General features: G+C 40.5%; 1 protein-coding gene across 1 annotated transcript in view; it reads left to right on the forward strand.

Moving 5' to 3' along the window:
* ABCA12 (ATP binding cassette subfamily A member 12) overlaps positions 1-25,774 on the forward strand; it is a 268,673-nt gene that overhangs the window by 92,517 nt on the left and 150,382 nt on the right. Inside the window, exons 10-12 of the mRNA XM_077448325.1 lie at positions 3,085-3,196; positions 3,986-4,103; positions 21,165-24,980. Of these exons, the coding sequence (XP_077304451.1) occupies positions 3,085-3,196; positions 3,986-4,103; positions 21,165-24,980 (4,046 nt within the window). The remainder of the gene's footprint in view (positions 1-3,084; positions 3,197-3,985; positions 4,104-21,164; positions 24,981-25,774) is intronic.

Here is a 25,774-nt window from a genome sequence, read left to right on the forward strand (position 1 = left end):
TCCTGAAAAAAAACTAGAGTGTATGGCAGAGGTTGCAGTGTGATGGCACCAGTGCCTAAGGCCCAATTTTTCTGCCCCTGTTTAACAGGGGCGTTTAAGTACAATTTTTGATGCAATGCTTTGCAGCAGGGCTAATTCCTGCAAAAAAACTAGAGTGTATGGCAGAGGTTGCAGTGTGATGGCACCAGTGCCTAAGGCCCAATTTTTCTGCCCCTGTTTAACAGGGACATGTAATTACAATTCTTGATATAATATTTCACAGGAGGGCCCCTTCCTGTGCCCACCCAGAGTAACTGTGAGGACTTATAGTGTTGTGGCACCAGCACCACAACCACCAAAGGTCAATTTTTCTACCACTGTTCAACAATGGCATGTAATTACAATTCTTGATATAATCGTTCACAGCAGGGCGCTCCAGCGCCCACCAAGAGTCACTTTGAGGGCTTACAATGTTGTTGCAAAACCAACACCTTGTTCCGCCATTTCTGCAGAGCATATAGGGCAGGCCCCTACTTTCAAACATCCAACTTACAAACATCTCCTACTTGCAAACGGAAGGAGACAACAGCAAGTGAGATGAAAAAAGATGGACGACAAAACAAATTATACAGGGGTGATAACCCTTCCCTATGTTTTCCAAAAAGCTTAAAAATATTTTTTTTGACTGGAGCTACACTTTAAAAATGTACCAGTTGAAAATTACAAACAGATTCAACTTAACACAACAAACCTACACAGTCCCAGTCTTGTTTGCACCGCCTGTAAACTGCTGTTCTGAGTATATAGGGCCTGGGGGCCACACGCATTTCCTTTTTTTTAATATGGGTACAGGGTTCCCCTTAATATGCGTACAAGACCCAAATAGGCTGGTAATGGGCAGGGAGGGCTACCCATGCCATTTTTCTGAATGATTTTCAACCATATTGCAGGAACCAGATATAACATTAAAACCGCAAGCAGTTTTAAATGGTGTTATTTCCGCTTAATGTCATTTTGTGCAGGGACTGTTCTAAACACGGGAAACACGTGGCACTTCACAGGCATACTACAGACACCCACCAGGCACCATATTTAAAGGAATATTTCACTTTTTTTTTTTCACTTTAATCGTCATTAAAATCAGTACTCCCACCAAAACGGTAGTTTTTAAAACTTTTTTTTGCAGTGACCCATGTCCCCTGAGGCAGGAGGCAGGTCGCCAAACCCTTTTTAGGACACTATCTTGCATATTAGCCGTTAAAATTAGCACTTTCCAATTCGAACGTTCGAGTCCCATAGACTTCAATGGGGTTCTAACGTTCGTACCGAACGCGGGGGTCGTTCGCAAGTTCTGGTGCGAACCGAACCGGGGGGTGTTCGGCTCATCCCTAGTCAGGGGACAGGCTATAGCTGTGATAAAAAGAATATGAACTGTAAGACCTTAGCCACTTGTCTACTGGCTACTTAATTTTAGCCCCTTCCTGCCAAGGTCAATTTCCACCTTTCATCGCTGTCAAACTTTTAATGACAATTGCGCGAGTCATGCAACACTGTACACAAATTACATTTTTATTATTTTTTTCACACAAATAGAGCTTTCTTTTGGTGATATTGACTCACCACTGGGTTTTTTATTTTTTGTTAAATAAATGAAAAAAGACTAAAAATTTAGAAAAAATGTTTTTCATAGTTTGTTATAAAATTTGGCAAACAAACACTTTCACTGATGTGCGCTGATGAGGCTGCACTGATGGGCACTGATGAGGTGGGATTGATGGGTACTGATAGACTGCACTGATGGGCACTGATGGGCACTGATGAGGCTGCACTGATAGGAGCCACTTATGGACACTGATAGGTGGCACTGATGAGAACTGATAGGTGGTGCTGATGGGTACTGATAGGCAGCACTAAAGGGCACTAATAGGTAGCACTGATGGGCACTGAAAGGTGGCACTGATATGTAGTAATGATGGGCACAGATGGGCACTAGTAGGCGGCACTGATAGGCAGCACTGATAGGTGACACTGATAAGGAGGCACTGATGGGTACTGATTGGCAGCACTGGTGAGCACTGATTGGCAGCGCTGGTGGGCATTGATTGGCAGCACTGGTGGGCACTGATAGGCAGCACTGGTGAGCACTGTTGGGACTGCACTGACAATCAGAACACTGATAATCATTGGCCTGATTATCAGTGTAGCTGTCCCTTTTACACAAGCCAGTTATTAGCTCTCTTCTTCTCACATTGTCAGCATGAGGAAAGGAATACTGATAACTGGCTTGTGTTCATGTCGTGATCAGCTGTGAGTGGACGCAGATGATAATGTGGTAAAAGGCAACTGTGATTGGCCCTTTATCCAATCTGTGATCAGCTGTATCTCAGTGACGCAGCGGTCACAGAGCGCAGCGGGCACGTGGCGGGTGCGATCAAGTGAGGATGTCATATGATGCCATGCAAGAACTGGCTGGCCGTGCTGTAGCCATCATTTGGCTAAAGCACGGTCGGCGAGTGATTAAATACCTTTTGTTTGGATGAACCTAGATTGTGTTTAGTGGAAATAAACTGAGAGTTCACTTAATGATATCTGCATGCAATAAGCCAGCCAGGACCTGGCTGACTTTTGATCCATGTATGAGCACCCTGGTTGCACACAATTCAATCCATCAAACAACTTGTGTAAAACCAGTGCGAATGCTGTAGCCAGCAACAGTAATCATTGTGTTCTGCAGGAGGGATTCCCCCATCAACACTGACTATGTTGATAGGGGAATCAAGCAATTTTGTTTCCTTCTACCAATGGTGGAAGTAAATAGAATTTCATAATGTATGGCCTGTTTTACACTGTCTGAGAGAGATAATTTTAGGTCACCAAGTACAAGGGTTCTTCAAAAAAGTTCCGCACTTTTTCTACTCTATTAAATATAAAAAAGTGTGGAAACTTTTTGAAGACCCCTCGTTAATAAGAACATTAGCAACATAAGAGTCCAGCTGCCACGTGACGTCTATTGGATAATAACAGGTGTCAAAGAAACTGGATTTCTCCAATAGCTGCATTTATTTTGTTACCATTTCCTGTAACCTAAATATTTCTATTCTGTAGATGTTGCCTTGTAAACCCAGCAATGGCTGTCTTGCCGTGGAACAAACACAAACATTTCAAATAATCTACTGGCTGATGACATCTTTGACTAATGAGAATTCCAGTAATGCTTGTAAGTCATCTATAACATACACCATTTTTATAATACAACGCAAATGCATGACTTTCAAAGGTGGGGAGCCAGATTAAGCTTTCACCAGAATATTCTTGTCTGAACTTGTATGCTTAAAAAATTCCATTACATCAATGGTCCCGACCTCTATACCTGCAAGCACTGTCGCTTAATTCATCCCCAAAATTCACAGCAGAAGAATATGTTTTCTTAGAAGCTCAGATTAGCTTGTTGACCCTGTGCTGAGCTACTAAAAACTTTGGTTCTTCCATTGTGAAATGACTTGAATGGTTCAACAAAGCCTAGTGTTTCAGGTATGGAAGGTATGGAAGTAGAAAACATGTCTTTCCTATTGACGTGGATCACCTTGTTGGTTGCTTTGTATGAGTACTCATTAGGACAACCCTGATAACAGCTAATGAGACCTGGATTATGTCTCCTTTGCTGCAAGCATAGTGTATTTTTAACATAGTAAATGTAAAGTAAGATACCTCTTGTTATTATCCTTTGATTCTTTTGAAGTATTTGTTTAGTAAAATAGCAGTTTAGAATTTTTTTGGCCTCCTAATTTCATTTTGGTTGTTTTCAGAAAGGAATAAATGTTGAGCACCTCTATTCCTTTCTGAAAATTACTGAAATTAAAGCCTCGTCCTTCAGAAATGTGACCTGCCTACTTTCACACTAGTTTATTGATTGATACATTTGTGTTTAAATGTAGTCATTGTACTTGAGACATACAGGCTATGTTGTGTATTAGGTGTTCACCATTGTATTTATTTTATTCTCTAGGTAAATATAATTTTACTAGTTTGGTTTGCAATGGCTCCGCAGATTGGAACGTTTTCCTGCAAAGTTCACAGATGCTTATAAAAGATGTATCTGGTAATTCTTCAACAGCTTTTACAAGGTGGGTGTGTTTATAAAAAAGGTGGGATATGATATAGAATAAAAAATATTGTGGTATTAAAGGTCATCATTTGTGTTTAGTTTCCAAAGGCATAAAACGTGGTACTATACCTATTTAAAACTACCATGCAAGCAGATAAATGCACAGTTAAAATTCTTATATGGGAATTGTCTTACCTGCATAGGATTTGGATTTGTGATCATGGCACCCCTGTCAGAAAGCTTAGCCAGGAGTGGGAAATCTACTGCAGCTACAGCAAAACCCAGACACAAACCCAGGTTACTGATTGAACAATTAAGCTGTTGAGGTTATCATCCTAATATTTTTTCTTGTCCTTGTGATCACCTCTGCCAGTACATGTATACAGCTTTAGAATCTATATTTCAATATTTTTATTGAAAATATCTGGTAATAACAGAAATAACACTGGAACAAAGCCAATTCTCAGGTTGTCGTCATATTAAGACACAAGTAAATAATGCATGACCAGTGAAGATAAGTAAAATTCAACATCAGAAGAAAATGGCATACATCAGGCAAGATATGGTCTCAGGTTAATATCCAAATGTTAAATAAATCTACTATCCATCATTGTCAAGAAATAAAACAAAAATATGTAGTCCTGAGCAATAATGGGTCAGAGAATAAACATTTTCTATTGGCATCGTATGGGGGAACAGGATGGGGGGGGGAGGCTAAGGAGTAGCAGGGAGACCCCCGACACTAATACCTGAGACTATCGTTGGGCACACAATTGTGTAAGGTCCTAAACCGAATATACATTAAATGTAGATAACAGAGAGATGGGAAAAAGAAAGAGAAGAAGAAATAAAAAAGGGGGGGGGGGTGGAGAAAGAAATAGAGAAGGAGAAGAAGAAGAAGAGGGTCAGCCCGGAGCTTATTTGGGAACCCAGATATAATGACTCCACGGGTCAGCTTCAGAATCGAATTGGCTCGTAGTGCCACCACGACTCCCACTCACAGGGATTTCCATCTAAATGTTGCCATGTATAGAATAGGCCATCATAAATATTATATTAAGATACACATAAAATACTGTATTTCATATAGTATAATTTTTATATTGCAAGTACCGTATACCTGTTAGAGGAATAGTCATAAAGGCATACTTAATACAGACAAGAACTTCTCATATGGAGCCATATGTGTATCATGGCAGGTAAATATGTTTTGGAACTTGCATACATATTCTGAAGGATGTCTGGTTCCCTGCACAGTGTTATACCCTGTACACACGATCGGACTTTCCAACAACAAAAAAGCCGTGGATTTTTGTTCGAAGGCTGTTGGCTCCAACTTGTCTTGCATTCACACGGTCACACAAATGTTGGCCAACAATTACGAACGTGGGAACGTGGTGACATACAAGACATATGACGAGCCGAGAAAAAGGAAGTTCAATAGCCAGTGCGACTCCTTCTGCTTGATTCCAAGCATGCGTGACCTCTTGTTCGTCGGACTTGTGTACACACAATTGGAATTTCCGACAACAAAGTTTAGTTGGCGGAAAATTTGAGAACCTGCTAGCCAACATTTGTTGGCGGAAAGTCTGGCATCAAATGTTCGATGGAGCATACACATAGTCGGACTTTCAGCCAACAAGCTCACATCCAACATTTGTTGCCGGAAAATCCGATCATGTCTACGGGGCATTAGGGTTTATGTGAGTAGCTTCTCACTGGTTGTCCCCTGCACTAAATGTTTTATGCTTCATATACCGGTATTAGGAGCCAGGTAAGCAGATGTTATTGATATTCTCCATCTGCCAAAAAGAGATGACTCTATTTTGGAACTTTGTTTGAAAAGTACACTTGCAATATTTAACGTAGTGGCATCCTGCATATATTAGTAGCCTAGGTAGGGAGTTTATTTCATCTGTTGGGAGTAAATAAATTACCTAATGGTAATCTGATTATTTCCTGAGATCTTCAAGATAAACGCCAGAAAAACACAGTTAAAATGATATACTGTTTGTTTACTATGTTATCTGCCAAATTATTTGTCATTGTGCACGGCCAATCTTGTGAATTATACACATTTCTCACATGGCACAGATGCACGTAGTTCTTAATTAAGCAATTCATCTTTGTGGTTTAGCAATGGCTTTCTCTATCACTTCTCTTCTTCCAGTCCCCCTCATTGGACAGAGAATCATCAGGAAAGCTGATATTAAAAGTGGTAGTGCTAAACTTTAAAATATTAGAATAATTTTCCTGACTAACAAGGTTTGTGTAAGACAAGAATTACAAGCCAAAGTTATAAATCTTTGATTGGTAACACAGTAAATATATGTATATTTCATCCATATGCACTATTAAACTGTTTGCCTGGAGGGCCAATTAAGTGAGCCATAAGCACCCTGTACACTGTTGTCTCCACCACTTTGTGACCGTAAAAGAAAAAAAAAGAAAAAAAAAACAAATGAAAGGAAAACAGACAACTTTAGTAAAATAATACAAGCATTAAAACCTTGACAAGTTGTATTTGCTTTTTTTCAAAATTTCAATAAAAGCCATTGGAAAAGAAAAACACACATACTCTAAATCATGCACATAACCCACAATACAATAAGGTTTCACACAGCTATACTGTATATAAAACCTTGTTTAATTACATGCTGGAGGTATTATATCCACTTAAGCCGATGTACGTTGGCAGAATGACACGGCTGGGCACAAGCACATACCTGTATGTTGCTTTTTAAGTGCCCAGCCTCCGGCGGCACACTCCTGACCTGGTCCTGAGCTCCGTGACCGTGGCCACGGGACCAGCGGACCTGATCGCCGCTGGTGTCCCGCGATTGGGTCACAGAGCTGAAGAACGAGGAGAGGTCTGTGTAAACAAACCTCTCCCTGTGCTTCCTAGTGTGGCTGTCACCGATTGTCTCTTCCCTTTTCTAGGGATGGACGATCAGTGACATCACATGCCAGGCCACGCCCCCTACAATAAAAAAACATAACCTCACCTACACTGCCCCCTAGTGGTTAACTCCTTCACTGCCATGTGTCATTTACACAGAAATCTGTGCATTTAAATATGACTGATTGCTGTATAAATGACAATGGTTCCAAAAATGTGTCAAAAATGGCCGATGTGTCCGCTATAATGTCGCAGTCACAATAAAAATCGCTGATCGCCGCCATTACTAGTAAAAAAAAAATATTAATAAAAATGCTATAAAACTATCCCCTATTTTGTAAACGCTATAACTTTTGCGCAAACCAATCAATAATCACTAATTGTGATTTTTTTTTACCAAAAATATGTAGAAGAATACGTATCAGCTTAAACTGAGGAAAAAAAAAGTTTTTTTATATATTTTTTTGGGGATATTTATTATAGCAAAAAGTAAAACATTGCATTTTTTGCAAAATTGTCGCTCTATTTTTGTTTATAGCGCAAAAAATAAAAACCGCAGAGGTGATCAAATACCACCAAAAGAAAGCTCTATTTGTGGGGAAAAAAGTATGCCAATATTGTTTGGGAGCCACGTCGCACGACCGCGCAATTGTCAGTTAAAGCGGCGCAGTGCCGAATCGCAAAAAGGGGCTTGGTCCTTTGGCTGCAAATTGGTCCGGGGCTTAAGTGGATATACAGTATTTATTGGCTGTAATGTCTCAAAGTACACTCCTTACCGCACTACCAACAGTCATTAGTGTATCCTAGTCCAATGGTTTATGTGCCATAAATATTTCTGTGTATTGCTGTATGATTTAAAACACTAGCAAAATGTATTTTCGATCAAAATACACTAATCTACCTTGAGCCGTTCACAGACACTAGCCCCTGTACACACGGTCGGAGATTTTGCCAACCAAATCCGTCGGATTTTGCCCGTCGGATTTAGTCCGACGGATTGTGTCCGAAACTGTTGCATACACACGGTCGGGCCAAGTTGGCGAAAAATCAGATCTTTCAGAACGTGATGACGTAATTTAGTTACAATGGGACTACATTCAGGCTAGTAGCCAATAGCTTTGATGTAGGAATTTGATCTGAGCATGCGTGGCACTTGGTCCGATCAAAATGCTATACACATGATCGGATTAGGTCCGACCGGCCCAGTTGGTCGGGAAATATTTCCAACATGTTGGAAAATTGGGTCGGACGGAGATTCGGACGGAATCAGTCCGATGCATACCACACACAGTCGGATTATCTGACGACACGGTCCGATAAGACGCATTCCGACAGATTCTCCGACCGTGTGTACAGGGGCTAAGGGGTTGATTTGCTGAAAGCTCAACTCAAAGAAATGTTAAAATTTTACCTTGCAGTGCACTACAAAAGTTCTATTGCCTGTTTAGGTCTAGGGGACATAGAGAAAAAGATTTAACTGCCTGATCCTCAGCTCCTCCACATTGCTGGTCTGGTCCCTCCAGCACCATCTCCTTCATGCTCCAGCGGTCTAAGGTCCTGATGGCACCAAAACCAATACAGAGTCTGTAGCCCTGCATTTAATTCGATGATGCCAAGGGACAGTTCACTGCCAGAGCATGAGAGACCACTGCCTGCCAAAAAAGCAGGGGATCAAAGGACTTAAAGCACTTCTCCTCTTCCTTAGACTAACTGAGCTGTTGACCCTTGCAGTGTGGGCGTTATACATTTTTAAATAGAGCATATTCATTTTTAAAAAATTAAAGAATTTGCAAAGTAAAAGGTAACCTGTTTTAGTAAATAAGGGGTGAAACAAGGTTATGATTCACTTATTAGCCAATCATTTGAAAAAAAAAATAAAATACAAGATTTTTGCTTGCACATAATTAAATGACTGCATTAAAAGTCAGCACAACTTCACTTGATTCACTTAGCTACAATTTTCTCTTTGCAAAGTAATCATTGCTTATCAGCATGCTTAAGAACAGCCTTGCTGGTGTTTGAATTCACCGGGGATACTTAACCGCTTAAGCCCCGGACCATTTGGCTGGCCAAAAACCAGACCACTTTTTGCAAATTCGTCACTGCATCGCTTTAACTGACAATTGCGCGTGGCTCCCAAACAAAATTGATGTCCTTTTTTTTCCCACAAATAGAGCTTTCTTTTGGTGGTATTGGATCACCTCTGCGGTTTTTATTTTTTGCGCTATAAATAAAAAAAGCGGCAATTTTGAAAAAAACGCATTATTTTAAACTTTTTCCTATAATAAATATCCGCCAAAAATATATAAAAAAAACTTGTTTTCCCTCAGTTTAGGCCGATACATATTCTTCTACATATTTTTGGTTAAAAAAAATTGCAATAAGCGTTTATTAATTGGTTTGCGCAAAAGTTATAACGTCTACAATATAGGGGATAGATTTATGGCATTTTTATTAATATTTTTTTTCACTATTAATGGCGGCGATCAGCGATTTTTATCATGACTGCGACATTATGGTGGACATGTGGGACAATTTTGACACATTTTTGGGACCATTAGCATTAATAAAGCGATCGGTGCGATTAAAATGTCATTACTGTTGAAATGTCACAGGCAGTGAAGGGATTAACACTAGGGGGCAAGGGAGGGGTTAACATGTATCCTATTTTGTGTTTTAACTGAAGGGGGGATGGGACTGTGCAGGGAATGTATGGACAGACGATCTGTCAGTTCCCTGCTCAGAGAACCGGAAACTGTGTGTTTACACACACAGCTCTCAGTTCTCTGTTTGCCCCGAGCGATCGGCTTGGGGAGCGAGCATGGGCGTTATGTTACCGACGTAAAATAAGGGCGATTCACACAGCCGAGTCCCGCTGCCGCAGTACAACTGCGGCGGCTGGTCGGAATGCGGTTAAAGCGATTGTAAAGTCTTGTTTAAAAAAATAAATAACAAACAAGTATACTTACCTGCTCTGTGCAGTGGATTTGCACAGGGCAGCCTGGATCTTCCTCTTCTGTCCATTCAGACACAGAGCTGATTGGGTAACTGACTTTGATTGAGAGCCAATAGCGCCACTGCTGTGCCAATCAGGAAGGAGAGTCCCGGATGGCCTGAGGGACTCGTGGACATCGCTGGATAGAGATGAAGCTCAGGTAAGTATTAAGGGGGCTGAGGGTGGCTACTGCACACAGAAGGCTTTTTATCTTAATGCATAGAATGCAATAAGATTAAAAACCTTCTGCCTTTACAACCGCTTTAATTACTGTACAGTATTCACACATCTCAGTTGTAGTTATACCTGATAAGACAAAATAGTGGAGCTACTGTATATGTAAATCCAAGCCAAATACATAAATAAAAATATTTTAATAATTAAAATCACTATTCCTAGCTTGGCGTGAGCCATTCATAAATAGTGGCTGATTTACTAAAAGAGTAAAGCATGTTTACTTGTCAAGGAAATTTTTACTTACCTTAATGAATATGGTAAAATTGACTTTGCAAAGAATACCTAATAATGTGTAAGGGACATTTAAAACATGTATTTTGCTTGCACATGTTTGGATAGTAGAAGTTAGCACAGTTTCCCCTTATTTATTAAGCTCAGTCAAAATTCACTTTGCAAAGTAAACATGCTTTACTCTAATAGTAAATCAGCTACTTTTCTATTTATTATTTTGGCTTGGATTTATATATACTGTAGCTCCACTATTTTACCTTATCAAGTATAACTACAACTGATATATGTGAATACTATACAGTACTTAAGTATCCCTGGGAAATTCTAACATCAGCAAGATTGTTCTTAGCCCTTGTACACACGGTCGGAGAATCCATCGGAATGTGTCCTATCGGACCGTTTTGTCAGATAATCCGACTGTGTGTGGTATGCATCGGACTGTTTCGGTCGGACCAAATTTTCCAACTTGCTGGAAATATTTTCCGACAAACTGGTCCGATCGGACATACTCCGATCATGTGTAGAGAATTCCGATTGGACCAAGTGCCACGCATGCTCAGATCAAATTCCTACATCAAAGCTATTGGCTACTAGCCTGAACGTAGTCCCATCGTAACGAAATTACGTCATCACGTTCTGAATGATCGGATTTTCCAACAACTTTGTCTGACCGAGTGTATGCAACAATTTCGGACAAGATCCGTCGGACAAAATCCGACGGATTTGGTTGTCGGAATCTCCGACCGTGTGTACAAGGGCTTAAGCATGCTGATCAGGGCTGTCTGATTGGGCCCTGGGCAAACATTTTCTTGCCCCCCCCTCCACATTCTGAGACATACAAAAAATAGCAGGTCGGCAGATCATGCAGCAATTTAAATTGGTTGCCAGAGATTACAACCTATCCTTACCGCTCACTGATTGGTTGTGAGAGAATACAGCAGATAACTACTGTTCACTGATTGGGTTGCTAGAGATTACTGCACACCATTACCGCTCACTGATTGGGTTGCTAGCAGTTACTGCTCACCATTACCGCTAACTGATTGGGTTGCTAGAAGTTACTGTACACCATCACTAATCACCCACTGGTTGCTAGACGTTACTGCACACTGATTCCTGTAACTCACAGTGTCCCCTTCTGTATCTTCTCTTGTCCAACCGCTGCTTTATCAATCCAGCCTCCTCTGCTGCTGACAGAAAGGTGAAGGAGAACAATCACAGCCTGCTCTGTGTCTTTCATCTTAGCCCTGCTGACCGGAAAAATGGTGGGGGTGAGCGGAGGTGGGACACGGACCATGACCGGAGAAGGGGCGGGGAAAGCGGGGGGTACGGGGGTAAGAATAAGACTAGCAGAATGAGTCAGCCGAAAAAAAAATTCACACTGAAGTTATCCACAGGTTTCAAGGTTAGAGTAAAGCCATGGGAATGAAGCAGTACAGGTTTGTCAAGTATTTTCTTTTCATAGACCCATTGTCAAACAGCAAATTATTGCACATACAAGAGAGCCATATGGCTAGACTCTGTGGAAGCCCTTAGGCAGTTGAAACTTTGGGACTTCATTCGCAGGTTTCTGGAGAAATAATTGTATTAATTAGTATGCATGTCGGAAGCTAAATGGAGATTATCATCATTACTGTACATTACATGTGTTGCATACATTTTTTTTTACAAACTGACAGCTGAAAGCAGATGAGCTTTTAACTGATTCAGCCCCGGAAGATTTTACCACCTTCTACTTTTTGCAATTCGACACTGCACTGATTTAACTGACAATTGTGCAGTCATGCAACGTGGCTCCCAAACAAAATTGATGTCCTTTTTTTCCCACAAATAGAGCTTTCTTTTGGTGGTATTTGATCACCCCTGCGGTGTTTATTTTTTTTAAAAAGAGCGACAATTTTGTAAGAAAAAACATATTTTTTACTTTTTGCTATAAAAAAATCCCCCAAAAATATATAAAAAAATGTTTCCCTCAGTTTAGGCCGATACGTATCTGCTACATATTTTTGGTAAAAAAAATTGCAATAAGCATTTATTGATTGGTTTGTGCAAAGTTATAGCATTTACAAAATAGGGGATAGTTTTATGGCATTTTTATTAATCATTTTTTTATTAGTAATGGCGGTGATCTGCAATTTTTATTGTGACTGCGACATTATGGTGGAAATGTCAGACATTTGTGACACATTTGTGGGACCATTGTCATTTATACAGCAATCAGTGCTATACAAATGCACTGTTTCCTGTGTAAATGACACTGGCAATGAGGGTGTTAACCACTAGGGGGCAGGGTAAGGGTTAAGTGTGTCCTGGGGCCTGTTTCTAACTGTGGGGGGCGTGGCTACATGTAACACGTCACTGATCTCTGCTCCCAATCGCAGAGAGCAGAGATCAGTGACACTGTCACTAGGCAGAACGGGGAGATGCTTGTTTACATTAGCATCTCCCCGTTCTTCCTCCCCGTGAGATGATCACGGGTATCTCCGCGGTGATCGACTCTGCTGGACCTACAACTCAACTCACCGACCGCACTGTCACTGTACTAATGACACTGGTAGGGAAGGGGCTAACTTTAGAGGCGATCAAAGGGTTAAATAATTAGCGACAGAGCTATTTGTGCTGCTACTTAATATAAACAATAGAAAAGGTAGTGAAAAAATACAGTATATATACAGTATATATATATATACTTAGTGACAGAGCTATTTGTAGGTAAACAATAGAAAAGGTGGTGAAAAAATACAGTATATATATATATATATATATACTTAGTGACAGAGCTATTTGTACTGCTACTTAATGTAAACAATAGAGAAGGTGGTGAAATACTCATCACTAATAATATTTCACAGTAGCATAAGTTAAACGTTAAGTCAATAAACGTTCTAAACGTTAAGTCAATATAATATTGTAAAGTAAAAACTCCTTGAAAAATAAAGTCCAGAATATATGTCACACACAAGTGTTGATTTTTGTTAATGTGAAATGTGGAAAATTCAAGGGGTATGAATACTTTTTCAAGGCACTGTATGACTACTCTAATGAGAATTAATAGAATACGGAAGGTGGAGATTAGTTTCTGAACGATCAGAATGGAGTTTTAAAAAGTGCTATTTGACACTCATGTAAATGAATGGCAATTAGATCTGGTGAGTGTCACACTAAAGGGAGTGGGACACGCTTCTTGTCACTTTGGTGGTGGATTCAACGTGCGATATTCTTAACAAGAATCAACACTTGAGTGTGGCATATATTCTGAACTTTATTTTCAAGGACTTTTTACTTTACAATATTTTATTGATGAATGTTTTACTTGCGCTACTGTGAAATATTATTAGTGTACTACTGATGAATATTTCACCATCTTTTAATATACAGCTTATTTGTTTTCAGACTGTAAATATTTAGCTGAGCATTTTCAAAGAAGAGAGTTCTCTTTTAGCTGCACATCTCTGGTGTTCCAGAGACTGAAGATAAGATGCAGACAACACACAGGGCCCTTTCACACCAAATGCAGTTGGATGCATTTTAAACTGCAGTTTAACTGCATAGTCACCCCAAAATGAAGGTAATCCTATTGGCATAGTTCACATCATTGCAATGCAGTTCAGCACAGTTAAAAAAAAGTGGAGCACATTTGCGGAAAAAAAAAAAGTGGAGCATGCTGCATTTTTCTGCACTGTAAATGCAGGGAACATGCTACGAACGTGCTTCAGATGCACCGCCGTGTGCCCCTTTAAGCCAAGAAAGCCAAGCCCAAAAACTTAGAGAAAAATGCACTGCAAATGAAGTGCTAGGCGCAGCTCAAAACGCATGCAAAATGCATTCAAGCGAGCATCAAACGCACCTCAAGCTCGCTTCAAATTAATGCAAACATGCAGTCAAAAATGCTAAATTATGTGCAGTTTCTGGTGTTAATGGGCCCCAAAAGGACAGTAGGAGATGGGGGTCTCTGACAAGCTAGCTATTTTTTTAAGAAACATCAGTTAAAGCGGAGTTCCACCTTTTTTCACACCCACTGTCCCACTGGTAGCCGATACCTGTGCTTGTAATCTTTCGCTATTTTTTTTGTTTTATTTAGAATTCCCTCCACTTCTGGCCCTAATCCCCATGGCAATGTACGTCATATCTTGACTCCCAATCCTCCCAATCCACATTGCGCCACACTGTTTCCTGACTGTGCAGGCGTGAAATTGGGAGGTGCATGCTGGGTAGCCAGTTGCACCAAATCCAGAAAACATGTACCAGCGGGCTTCAGATGCCCACAGTAGCAATGGGCACTGTCTACCTACCAGGGACTCTGTGAGTAAACGAAGATTGTTATGATGATAACAGTTTACACTTTCAATTGCACTAGCAAAGAAGATCATGGGGGGGGGCTTCTTTTTTTTTTTAAACCGACAAGGAGACTGGAACTCCTTTAAGGTCAATGTCACAGTTGCAATCCTGTTGCTGGAGAACACCTACGTGCTGTGGAGGGCACAGCAGGGAGGTGAAACACTCACATGCTTGTATGTGTTGCTCCCTGCCTGGCTGATTGAGCAAGGTTTCACTGTCTTGCATGCAACTTAGGTACTGCAGAATTTCTGGCAGTGTTTTGGAGGAGGGACAACTTACTGCCAAAAGAATGGAGGGAGTAACACATAAAAATTAGAGGAGTCTCCTCTCTGCATATTCTAGCCATCCTGTCCCCAGCAAATTTTCACCAGTAATGCAATCTCAAATGCGACATCAACCTTACAGACAACCTGACTCAGTTTCAGAGCATACTGCCAACTGTTTCTGTCAGTCCAAAGAAAAGCTATTATATAACCACTGCGCCATGGCTATACATGCCAGGTTGATTTTCATCTATCAAATGGTAAAACATAATGGGGGTTAATTACTAAAGGAAAATCCACTTTGCACTGCAAGTGCACTTGAAACTGCACTGAAAGTACACTTGGAAGTACAGTTGCTGTAGATCCGAGGGGAACATGCAAGGAAAATAAAAAACAGCATTTTAACTTGCACATGATTGGATGATAAAAGCTTCCCCTCATTTCAGATCTACCTCTTAGATTTAGAACGACTGCACTTCCAAGTGCACTTTCAGTGCAAAGTGGATTTGCCTTTCGTAAATAACCCCCAATATTTCAATTTTGCCATAATGCGAGTTGTCTGTGGCCCTTAATTCTTATCCTTTATAGCCCATCTCCTAGCAAAAAAAAATTTAATTTAACCACTTTAAGACCGGACCATTTTGCTGGTAAATGACCAGAGGTCTTTTTACACTTTGGCACTGCGCTGCTTTAACTGGTAATTGCGCGGTCATGCAATGTTGTACCGAAACAAAATTTGCGTCCTTTTCTTCCCACAAATAGAGCTTTCTTTTGATGGTATTTGATTGCCTCTGCGATTTTTATTTTTTGCGATATAAACGTAAAAAGACCGCAAATTTTGAAAAAAAATGATATTTTCTACTTTTTGTTATTAGAAAAATCCAATAAACTCAATTTTAGTCATACATTTAGGCCAAAATGTATTCAGCCACATGTCTTTGGTAAAAAAAAAGTCAATAATTGTATATTTATTGGTTTGCGCAAAAGTTGTCACATCTACAAACTAAGGTACGTTTTCTGGAATTTACGCAGCTTTTATTTTATGACTGCCTATCTCATTTCTTGAGGTGCTAAAATGGCAGGGCAGTACAAAACCCCCCCAAATGACCCCATTTTGGAAAGTAGACCCCCTAAGGAAATTGATAAGAGGCATGTTGAGCCCATTGAATATTTTATTTTTTTGCCTCAAGCGATTGAATAATGACAAAAAAAAAATTTTTTTTTTTTTTTTACACAAAGTTGTCACTAAATGATATATTGCTCACACATGCTATGGGCATATGTGAAATGACACCCCAAAAAAAATTCTGCTGCTTCTCCTGAGTACGGGGATACCACATATGTGGGACTTTTTGGGAGCCTAGCCGCGTACGGGGCCCCGAAAACCAAGCACCGCCTTCAGGCTTTCTAAGGTCGTAAATTTTTGAGTTCACTTCTCACTACCTATTACAGTTTTGAAGGCCATAAAATGCCAAGATGGCACAAAACCCCCACAAATGACCCCATTTTAGAAAGTAGACACCCCAAGCTATTTGCTGAGAGGCATGTTGAGTTCATGGAATATTTTATATTTTGCCACAAGTTGCGGGAAAATTACAAACTTTTTTTTTTTTTTTTTTTTTTTCACAAAGTTGTCACTAAATGATATATTGCTCATGCATGCCATGGGCATATGTGAAATAACACCCCAAAATAAATTCTGCTGCTTCTCCTGAGTACGGGGATACCACATATGTGGGACTTTTTGGGAGTCTAGCTGCGTACGGGGCCCCGAAAACCAAGCACCGCCTTCAGGCTTTCTAAGGGCGTAAATATTTGACTTCACTCCTCACTACCTATTACAGTTTTGAAGGCCATAAAATGCCAAGATGGCACAAAACCCCCACAAATGACCCCATTTTAGAAAGTAGACACCCCAAGCTATTTGCTGAGAGGCATGTTGAGTTCATGGAATATTTTATATTTTGCCACAAGTTGCGGGAAAATTACAAACTTTTTTTTTTTTTTTTTTCACAAAGTTGTCACTAAATGATATATTGCTCACGCATACCATGGGCATATGTGAAATGACACCCCAAAATAAATTCTGCTGCTTCTCCTGAGTACGGGGATACCACATATGTGGGACTTTTTGGGAGCCTAGCCGCGTACGGGGCCCCGAAAACCAAGCACCGCCTTCAGGCTTTCTAAGGGCGTTACAGTTTTGAAGGCCATAAAATGCCAAGATGGCACAAACCCCCCCCCCAAATGACCCCATTTTGGAAAGTAGACACCCCTAAATTTAGGGGTACACTAGTGAGACTAGGTAATAAATGGCGGGTGCCCTGAAACTATAAAAAAATAACTAACCAACCAGCGTCACCTGTAACAGTTATATGGTGATCACTGGTGAAAGGGTTAACTAGGGGGCAATCAGGGGGCTTTATGCGGTAGTATATGGGGGTCCCTGGCGTTATAAAAAGCTGCGGCGAACCTAAATACCTAACTGCCGTCACCTGTGACACTAATACAGCGATCAGAAAAACAATCGCTTATTAGGCTGGGTTCACACTGGAGCGATGCGGGAACGCCACGAATGCGCGGCGGGTTCCCGCATTGCATGCCTCCCGGCGGCAGTTCACACTGCCCTATGCGAACTGCTGGGAGTGTCAGTGAAATGTTAATGACACCCCCAGATCAGTTCGCATATCGCAGTGCGATCTGCAAACTTGGATCGCATGGTGTGAACACCCATGCGATCCGATTCTGCTGCGGACCAAAAAAAGGGTCCCGTGCGAGTTTGCGGTGGGTGCGGCGGGTGCGACACGAATTCAGCCATACTATCTGTATAGCTGAACTCGAATCGCACAGAGATCGGATGTGATTTGCACTGCAGTGCGGTGCAAATCACATCCGTTCTCATAAACCGCTGCAATGTGAACCCAGCCTTAGTGACACTGGCGACGGGGGGTGATCACGGGGTTAAACCTTTATTGGGGGGGTTAGGGGGGTACCTTAGAACTAAAGGGGGCTAACCCTAACTGCCCTAACAGTTATTAGTCACAAATGACACCCGCCGGGTGATCAGGGGGTTAAACCTTTATTAGGTAATAAATGGCGGGTGCCCTGAAACTATAAAAAAATAACTAACCAACCAGCGTCACCTGTAACAGTTATATGGTGATCACTGGTGAAAGGGTTAACTAGGGGGCAATCAGGGGGCTTTATGCGGTAGTATATGGGGGTCCCTGGTGCTATAAAAAGCTGCGGCGAACCTAAATACCTACCTGCCTAACTAGCGTCACCTGTGACACTAATACGGCGATCAGAAAAATGATCGCTTATTAGGCTGGGTTCACACTGGAGCGATGCGGGAACGCCACGAATGCGCGGCGGGTTCCCGCATCGCATGCCTCCCGGCGGCAGTTCACACTGCCCTATGCGAACTGCTGGGAGTGTCAGTGAAATGTTACTGACACCCCCAGATCAGTTTGCATATCGCAGTGCGATCTGCAAACTCGGATCGCATGGCGTGAACACCCATGCGATCCGATTCTGCTGCGGGCCAAAAAAAGGGTCCCGTGCGAATTTGCGGCGGGTGCGGCGGGTGTGGCGGGTGCGGCGAATGGCTGAACTCGAATCGCACAGAGATCGGATGTGATTTGCACTGCAGTGCGGTGCGAATCACATTCGTTCTCATAAACCGCTGCAATGTGAACCCAGCCTTAGTGACACTGGCGACGGGGGGTGATCACGGGGTTAAACCTTTATTGGGGGGGTTAGGGGGGTACATTAGAACTAAAGGGGGCTAACCCTAACTGCCCTAACAGTTATTACAGTCACAAATGACACCAATGCAAAAAAAAAAAAAAAAAAAAAAAAAAAAAAAAAAAATGACATTGGTGTCACTGTGACTGGGGGGCAGGGGTAATTGGGGGGGTGATCGGGGGGTAAAGGGGGGGTGTGAGTGTGCCTGGCATGTTCTACTGTTTGTGTAGAGTGTTGGTGCAACTCACCGATCCGTTCTCCTCCGTGTCGGAACGAAAAATACCGACACGGAGGAGAGAATACATCACTTCCTCTCCTCACAGGAGAGGAAGTGATGTCACGAAGGATTTTCATTCGTCGGGAGCGATCGCGAGGGGGTGGCCATGAATGAATGGCCGTCCCCTCGTCCGGGATCGCTCCCGCACGAAAACCGACCGCCGCAGGCACCGGGCGGGGGCCCGATCGGGCCCCCGACCCGCGGGAAGGCAGGGACGTACATGTACACCCTTATGCCTGCCCGTGCCATGCTGTCGACGTACATCGTCGTGCGGCGGTCGGCAACTGGTTAAAAAACATCATTCCCATCCATCCCTCATCATTTTTATCCTTTAAATCCCATCTCCCAGCAAACAAAATGTCATCTCAATCCTCACTCCCCTCCACACCTTCCCTCTCACCATTTAAATGGCAATTCTATTTGCCTTAACCTAAACTCTGCTACCAGCCTAGAAACACTCCTGGTATTTTTGTGTCACACAATTGTGACTGCCCTACCAAATTCAGGTCAAGCAGTAAGTAAGATACACTGCAAGAACACTACTATTGAGGAGTAATTTACAATTGATTAAAGTGTACCTGCAGTCATTTTTTTAACTTTCCATCTATTAAATCTTCTGCCCTTGTTGTTTTAAATTTGGATACTAAAACATTTTTTTCTGCCAGTTAATACCTTATACAGCCCACATCCTGTTTCTTGTCTGGTAAAAGTCTAGACTTACAACATCATGCACAGCTCTCTCGCTCACCTCACTCTCTTGAGAGTTTACCAGGAAGGGAGCGGTGTTAGTCATAAGAGGGCCAATGAGAGCTGCAGGGCTGCAGAGCTGGAGGTGTGCCTCTGTGTGTCTGTGTAAATCCAGGAAATGAACAGCCAGTAGCTTCAGCTCCAAAGGCAGTAGTAAAAGAGAGAGCAAACCAGCCCTAGTGTGACACTGTTTATTAAAATTATATAGACAAATAAATGTAGTACACTCACATTGTGTTGATAAAAACAAGCACATCCATATAGGCCGTGGTTGCTCTCCTGAGTCCAGAAATCCAAGCTGGATGTGAAGTGAACTGACAGTCTCTGTCTGAATAGTCCATGAGTAGCCACTGCACAAGAGCCGCCCGCTCTTAGCGAGGATCCTGGAGAGCAGAGAGACTCCACACAATCCTCAGAAGCTCACTGATGAATTATGCTTGATGGTTGTATGACTACGCGTTTCAGAGGGCGTGGTCTCCTTTTTCAGGTATATCATGTGGTCTCATAGGAGCACTTAAATAGTGTTCATCAGAAGATTGTTACCCATTATGTACTATTCAATATGCAATCGCTGAGAGGACATGACTACTGATTAGCAAACCAATCTTTTTGTCTAATAGAAATCATTAACCCCTTTACTTTATATCTTTAAGAAAATGTTGTTATATCTTAATAAAGAATATATGTATATTATATTTTGTATAAAGTATCTGATAGATCTAAATATAAATAAGATCCGGACAGGCAGGTAACATGGTCCCAAGAGACCTAAAATGGCTGCTCAGGTCCCTTTTATTCCCTACCCAGCATGCACTGCGTAAGAGAGTGTTCATGGGTAGGTCACACGGACTCCTGGGTAACAAGGTCAACCTTCCGAATCCAAACAAACAGTCACTTCCTGTACAAGTCTTTAGGTTGTTCTGAGGTAATGATAAACAGGTGTGTTACCCATATTTGGTCAATAGATGGCTCCAGTACGAAACCACAGTAATGTCCATATACCTCACATTAAAGCATGTATAATCACATCAATAAACAAGGATGTCAGCCTAAACATTTCTGCAGCATATTTGGCAAGTGCAGAAGCTTCAGAATGGCAAAGATGTTTTTATTACAAATTATGTGAGCAGACTGCAGTTCCTCTTTAAGTACAATTTAATACATTTAGATTTATCTATATTTACTTTAAAACTTCCAATAACATGGAAGTGAAGTTAATAAGGATAGTTCTCCCACACAGTTGGATGGTTAAAGCGAGAGCATAGGCCCTTACATCCAATAGTACTTGATCTGAGTACCGCTTATAGTTATGACCTATGTTAAATTTTTTTTGTTTATTCTTACAGATATGTGCAGAAAATATGGACTCTCTTAAAACAGAATGGTGTAAACCAGATAATCATAGAGAAGCTTCAGCAAGAAATTAACAACACCTATCCTGTAGATACAGAGTTAAAGAGTATCCTCGGAGACATGGTCAACCTGTTACTGAACATTACTGATGTTCTGACTATGGATTCCACTACTGAGCAATATTTTGGAGCCCTTCAGACAATTCTAATAAAGCTGGAAAAACTTGTTCCACCAGAACTAATAGGAAACAGCACAGGACTAATCAAAAATATAACAGAAAGTATCATTAATGATGTTCAATACTGGATACAACTGAGTGGCCTGTTTTCTTCACCTAATGTGTCTCTTCAGACATTAGTAGAACTGCAGTCCATAATCAAATCTTTTTCTACCAGCAGCACAGAAGCCGTTAATTATGTCACAAAATTTCTTCAAATTCTTTCTGGTTTTAATCAGACAACAATCCAAGAATTTACACAAAGTCTCCAAAAACTTCAAAGCTTAAACCTAGTTACTTCAAATATAACTGAAACGCTGACTCATGTAATTGTTCTCTTTGGCGATATAATAAGTAACCCCAATTCAAACAATAGCTTTGTACTTGCTGACTTTTACTTAAAACAGATATTAAATTTGTTGAACAATGATACTACCTTACGGGATTCCCTTGGATTGCTAAGTCTTTATTTCAACAACAGCCAGGCTGGTGATTTTGGTAGATATGCTGCTATTTTTTCAATTTTTACACCATCAAATCTACAGGCCGTGGCCTCTAACCCCACCAATGCACCCTTGGCTTTGCTCACTCTAATCTCTGGTTTTATTCCAGCTGAAGACCAACAATTGTTTATTAAAGTAGAAAATGTTTTGGTGACTCTTCTGGATTCGATTTCCACTTGCCAAGTGGAACTCAGTAAGTGTTCAAGTTCTGGTCTCAAGTACCAGCAGCAGTTGTATGAATTTATACAGTTCATAAATTCAACTATTGGAGATGTACAGCAATTTCCTCAGTTAAACCAGTTCACTGATGGTGAAATCAAAATAATCAATAGCATGTTTTCAATTATTCTGTGTTCTCAAGCACATCTTAACAATGCCACCTGCAACAATGTCCAGGATATCTATGGAGAACTGAGCTATATTATAAATGTGACATTAACAAATGACCCTAACATCCTGTCCATCTATTCTGCTTCAGAGCAATTTAAACAGAATGTTGACAACATCCTTCATGTTCTTGGATCTGTTGACCTTAAAAAGCTGATCTCTCAGCTGGACTATGTAAGTGGGCTGCCTAAATGTTATACAAATATATCTGTTGATCCTTTGAAGTGCACATTAGACCTAAGTTTAAGTCTAATGGATCTTCTTGACATGTTGCCATTTCCTCAGCCTATTAATGACACTCTTGTTGCGGCTTCTTCTATTATTAAAAATTGGCTCAGTAAAGTTAATACTACAGTGGATGTCTACCAACAACTAATTTATATGTATGATTTAACAAGCTTGGCATATCAAAATCAGTCTGTACTACAGCAAATTGAAACAACTCTCCTTCAAATTGTGCAGACTTTAGAGGAATTAAACACAAATTCAACACTAGTTTCTCAAACTACGAATGAACTAGAGAACATAAAAATTCAGCTTCAGACTATTCAGTGGTACATTCTTTACATGAAAAATGAGACAGAAACTTTCCAAACCTCTAGTAATGTAGATAGTTTTGTAACACTTATAGAAGTCATGATAAACAATACTCTGTCTCTTATGGAAAGCAATCCTTCCCTTGTACCTACAGTGAATAAAATACAGTCTGTATTTGGCTTGTTGGAAATGTCTCACATTCTGCCTGCTGTCCAAACCATGATGAATATGGCATTGCAAAATGGAAGTCTTACCAGTGAAGCCTTTATTTATAACACGACAGTGGTCTTTCAGCAAATTATTCAACAAGCATTTGTCAGTGGAAGTCCCTGGAGCTCATTTTTTAATCAAATCACAGACAGCGAAGCTACGTTTGTGCTGCAGTTATTACAGGAACATGATAGGGGAGGGCTGAACAATCTATCTTTTGTTATGTTATTCACAGAAGAGGTCCTTCTGGCAGCAGAAAGTTTTTTGAAAGACATACCTGAAATCTCAACATTAAATTATAACGTACAAGCAATCTACAACATATCCCATCAGATCTTGGGTATTGTTGAAAACAGGTCAAATCAGAGTGTTCTATATTATGTATACAGTTTATTGCTGGATAACTGGAGTGGAAACATCTTTTATGAATTTCCATTGTTGAAAACTAAGTTGATGAATCTTTTGAATTCAAGCATGCAGTGTTTAACAGATCCAACAATGCCTTCACTAAAGCAGAACTGTTCAAGCACAGATATCACAAATATGTTGCAACTCATACTGAATGATTTGGGTTGTCAGATAATCTTGGAATCACCCATAATTGATGGTAATGTTACACTTATTAACATCTTTGAATATGTCATTAATACCACATGGGAAGAACATATTAATGGCTGTACCATAGAAAACTCAAACTCCATAAAAGAGCTGGCATGCCTTGTTGAGACACTAGCATCCACCCTCCAGTTAATTTCTACCATAAATAATGTATCAGGTATCAACAGTCTTTGGGTTCAAAAAATTGATGGAGCACTAGCCATGGTTACGAACAAACTTTCAACAAAAAACATTACCTGTGCAGCAAAGGATAGTCAAATTATACATATAATTTATCAGGCACTTCATAATCAGTCAAGTCATTTGGAGTCTTTGATTTCAGTATTTATGAGTCAGGCAGAACTGTATAGCCAAAATCCATCAGAATATTCAAAATACTTGATTCAGGTATTTAATATTTTAAATCTGTATGGCTCGATGCATGAGCAGATACTTCTAAATGAAACCATTGTTAACTTCTTGTACAACACGATGCTACAGTTGCTAGAAGTCACTCAAAACAGCACAAGTCCCACTAGGTGGCAACTGGTATCATCAATGCTGAACACAGTCAACAATATTTCATCCTTCCTTAAGACTACAGATTATTCCATAGAGTTCCTTCATTTATTAAATGTTGTCAACAGAGTTCTGAATCTTACAGATGACATTGTCACACTGAATGCAAGCCTGCCACATATTTCACTTGTTAACATTTTTGACGGAAACTTTTCCATGATAAATAATCTTCTAAAACAGTTTCTTTTTAAAATGAATATCTCATCAGTTGATAGTTGTGCAATTTCACTTAAGAACCTTTTTAGTTTGTACCACAATAAGATGAACCTATCCATCAATGCCATGTTTTGTTCTAACCTTAGTTCATGGACTTGCAATTTAATACTTGGCAATAACTCTGGATTTAATTGGCTAGAGGAATTGGAAAGCATCTCAAGTATGATAATAACATCATCAGGGTTACCAGCAGACTCTGCCATGGAGATCATAACATCCTTCACCAAGTTTATGAATGATACCAATATGAACACTTTTGAGACATTTTTGACATCCATAGCGAAATTCTTACAACAGAAAGAACCAACAAACAACTCGGATGTATACCAATCTATCCAAGTGTTACATAGCTCTTTACAGGCCATAATAAAAGAAGCATTGTTGAACAAATCTGAGCCAATGGATAAAATTATCATTATCAATGTAATGGGAGCATTGAACAGCTTTCTTAGAAGCCTCAATATCACAAGCTATGAAGGAATCCTTACCTTTGCTTCTGATATATTACAGATTTACTTTAATAATCGGAACAGCACATTACCTCTGGAAAGCCTTGCCCAAAAGTAAGTTAGACTCTTGTTTCCATTAACATGTGATGTGAGGATGTCTGGGTATAGTCTGAGATGTTGTGCTAAGTGATGTCTGGATGTACAGCAGAAAACTATTTTCATAGGTTGGCTCCTCTATTATTACTTTAAAACAATTAGTGTCAATTAAAGGGTACGTTCATCTTTGTAAAAAAAATATAATCGATGCACATCTTTTTTGCAGGTAGAAAAAAATGTGTGTTTATTATTTTATTTTTTTACTAGGAGCCTGCAAAACATTGCACCTGCGATCAGCAGATCATGAGTGCCATGCAGAACTCCTGCAAACTACCTGTGTATGCTGTCTTCTCATACCTTGTACGAGTAGGCACTTACACTCTGACAGGAAGAGACAATTACCTAAGCACTCAAAACTGCCCTTGTGGTTTATTGAGAACTACAAGCTCACAGCTGCAAAGGCTGATAATAGTTGTAGTTCTCCCATTTACAGACTTCTGCGAATGAATGACACGGCCAGGTAGGTGGAGCCCCACATAGTCGTGTTTTTAAGAAAATTGTGACAGCGAGATCGGGGAGAAAAATGGGTGGAACATGAAAACGTGTTCCCAAAGGCGAACTTATCCTTTAACAATTGAGAACCTTGCTAAAATACCTTTCCTATCTACAGGAAGTCTGAACTTTACCAAAGGATCTGTCCCTCAGTCTAAAGCTGTATGCAGACAATTTCTCACAGTGTGAGAGGGTATTTTGTAAACAGCAAATGTGAGAACTATAAAATAATTGTATAGCTCCTGTTCATCAAAGAAACA

The sequence above is a fragment of the Lithobates pipiens genome, unplaced genomic scaffold, assembly GCF_037356315.1.
Source record: "Lithobates pipiens isolate NorthernLeopardFrog02 unplaced genomic scaffold, aLitPip1_a1.2 Scaffold_22, whole genome shotgun sequence".
Lineage (NCBI taxonomy): Eukaryota > Metazoa > Chordata > Amphibia > Anura > Ranidae > Lithobates > Lithobates pipiens.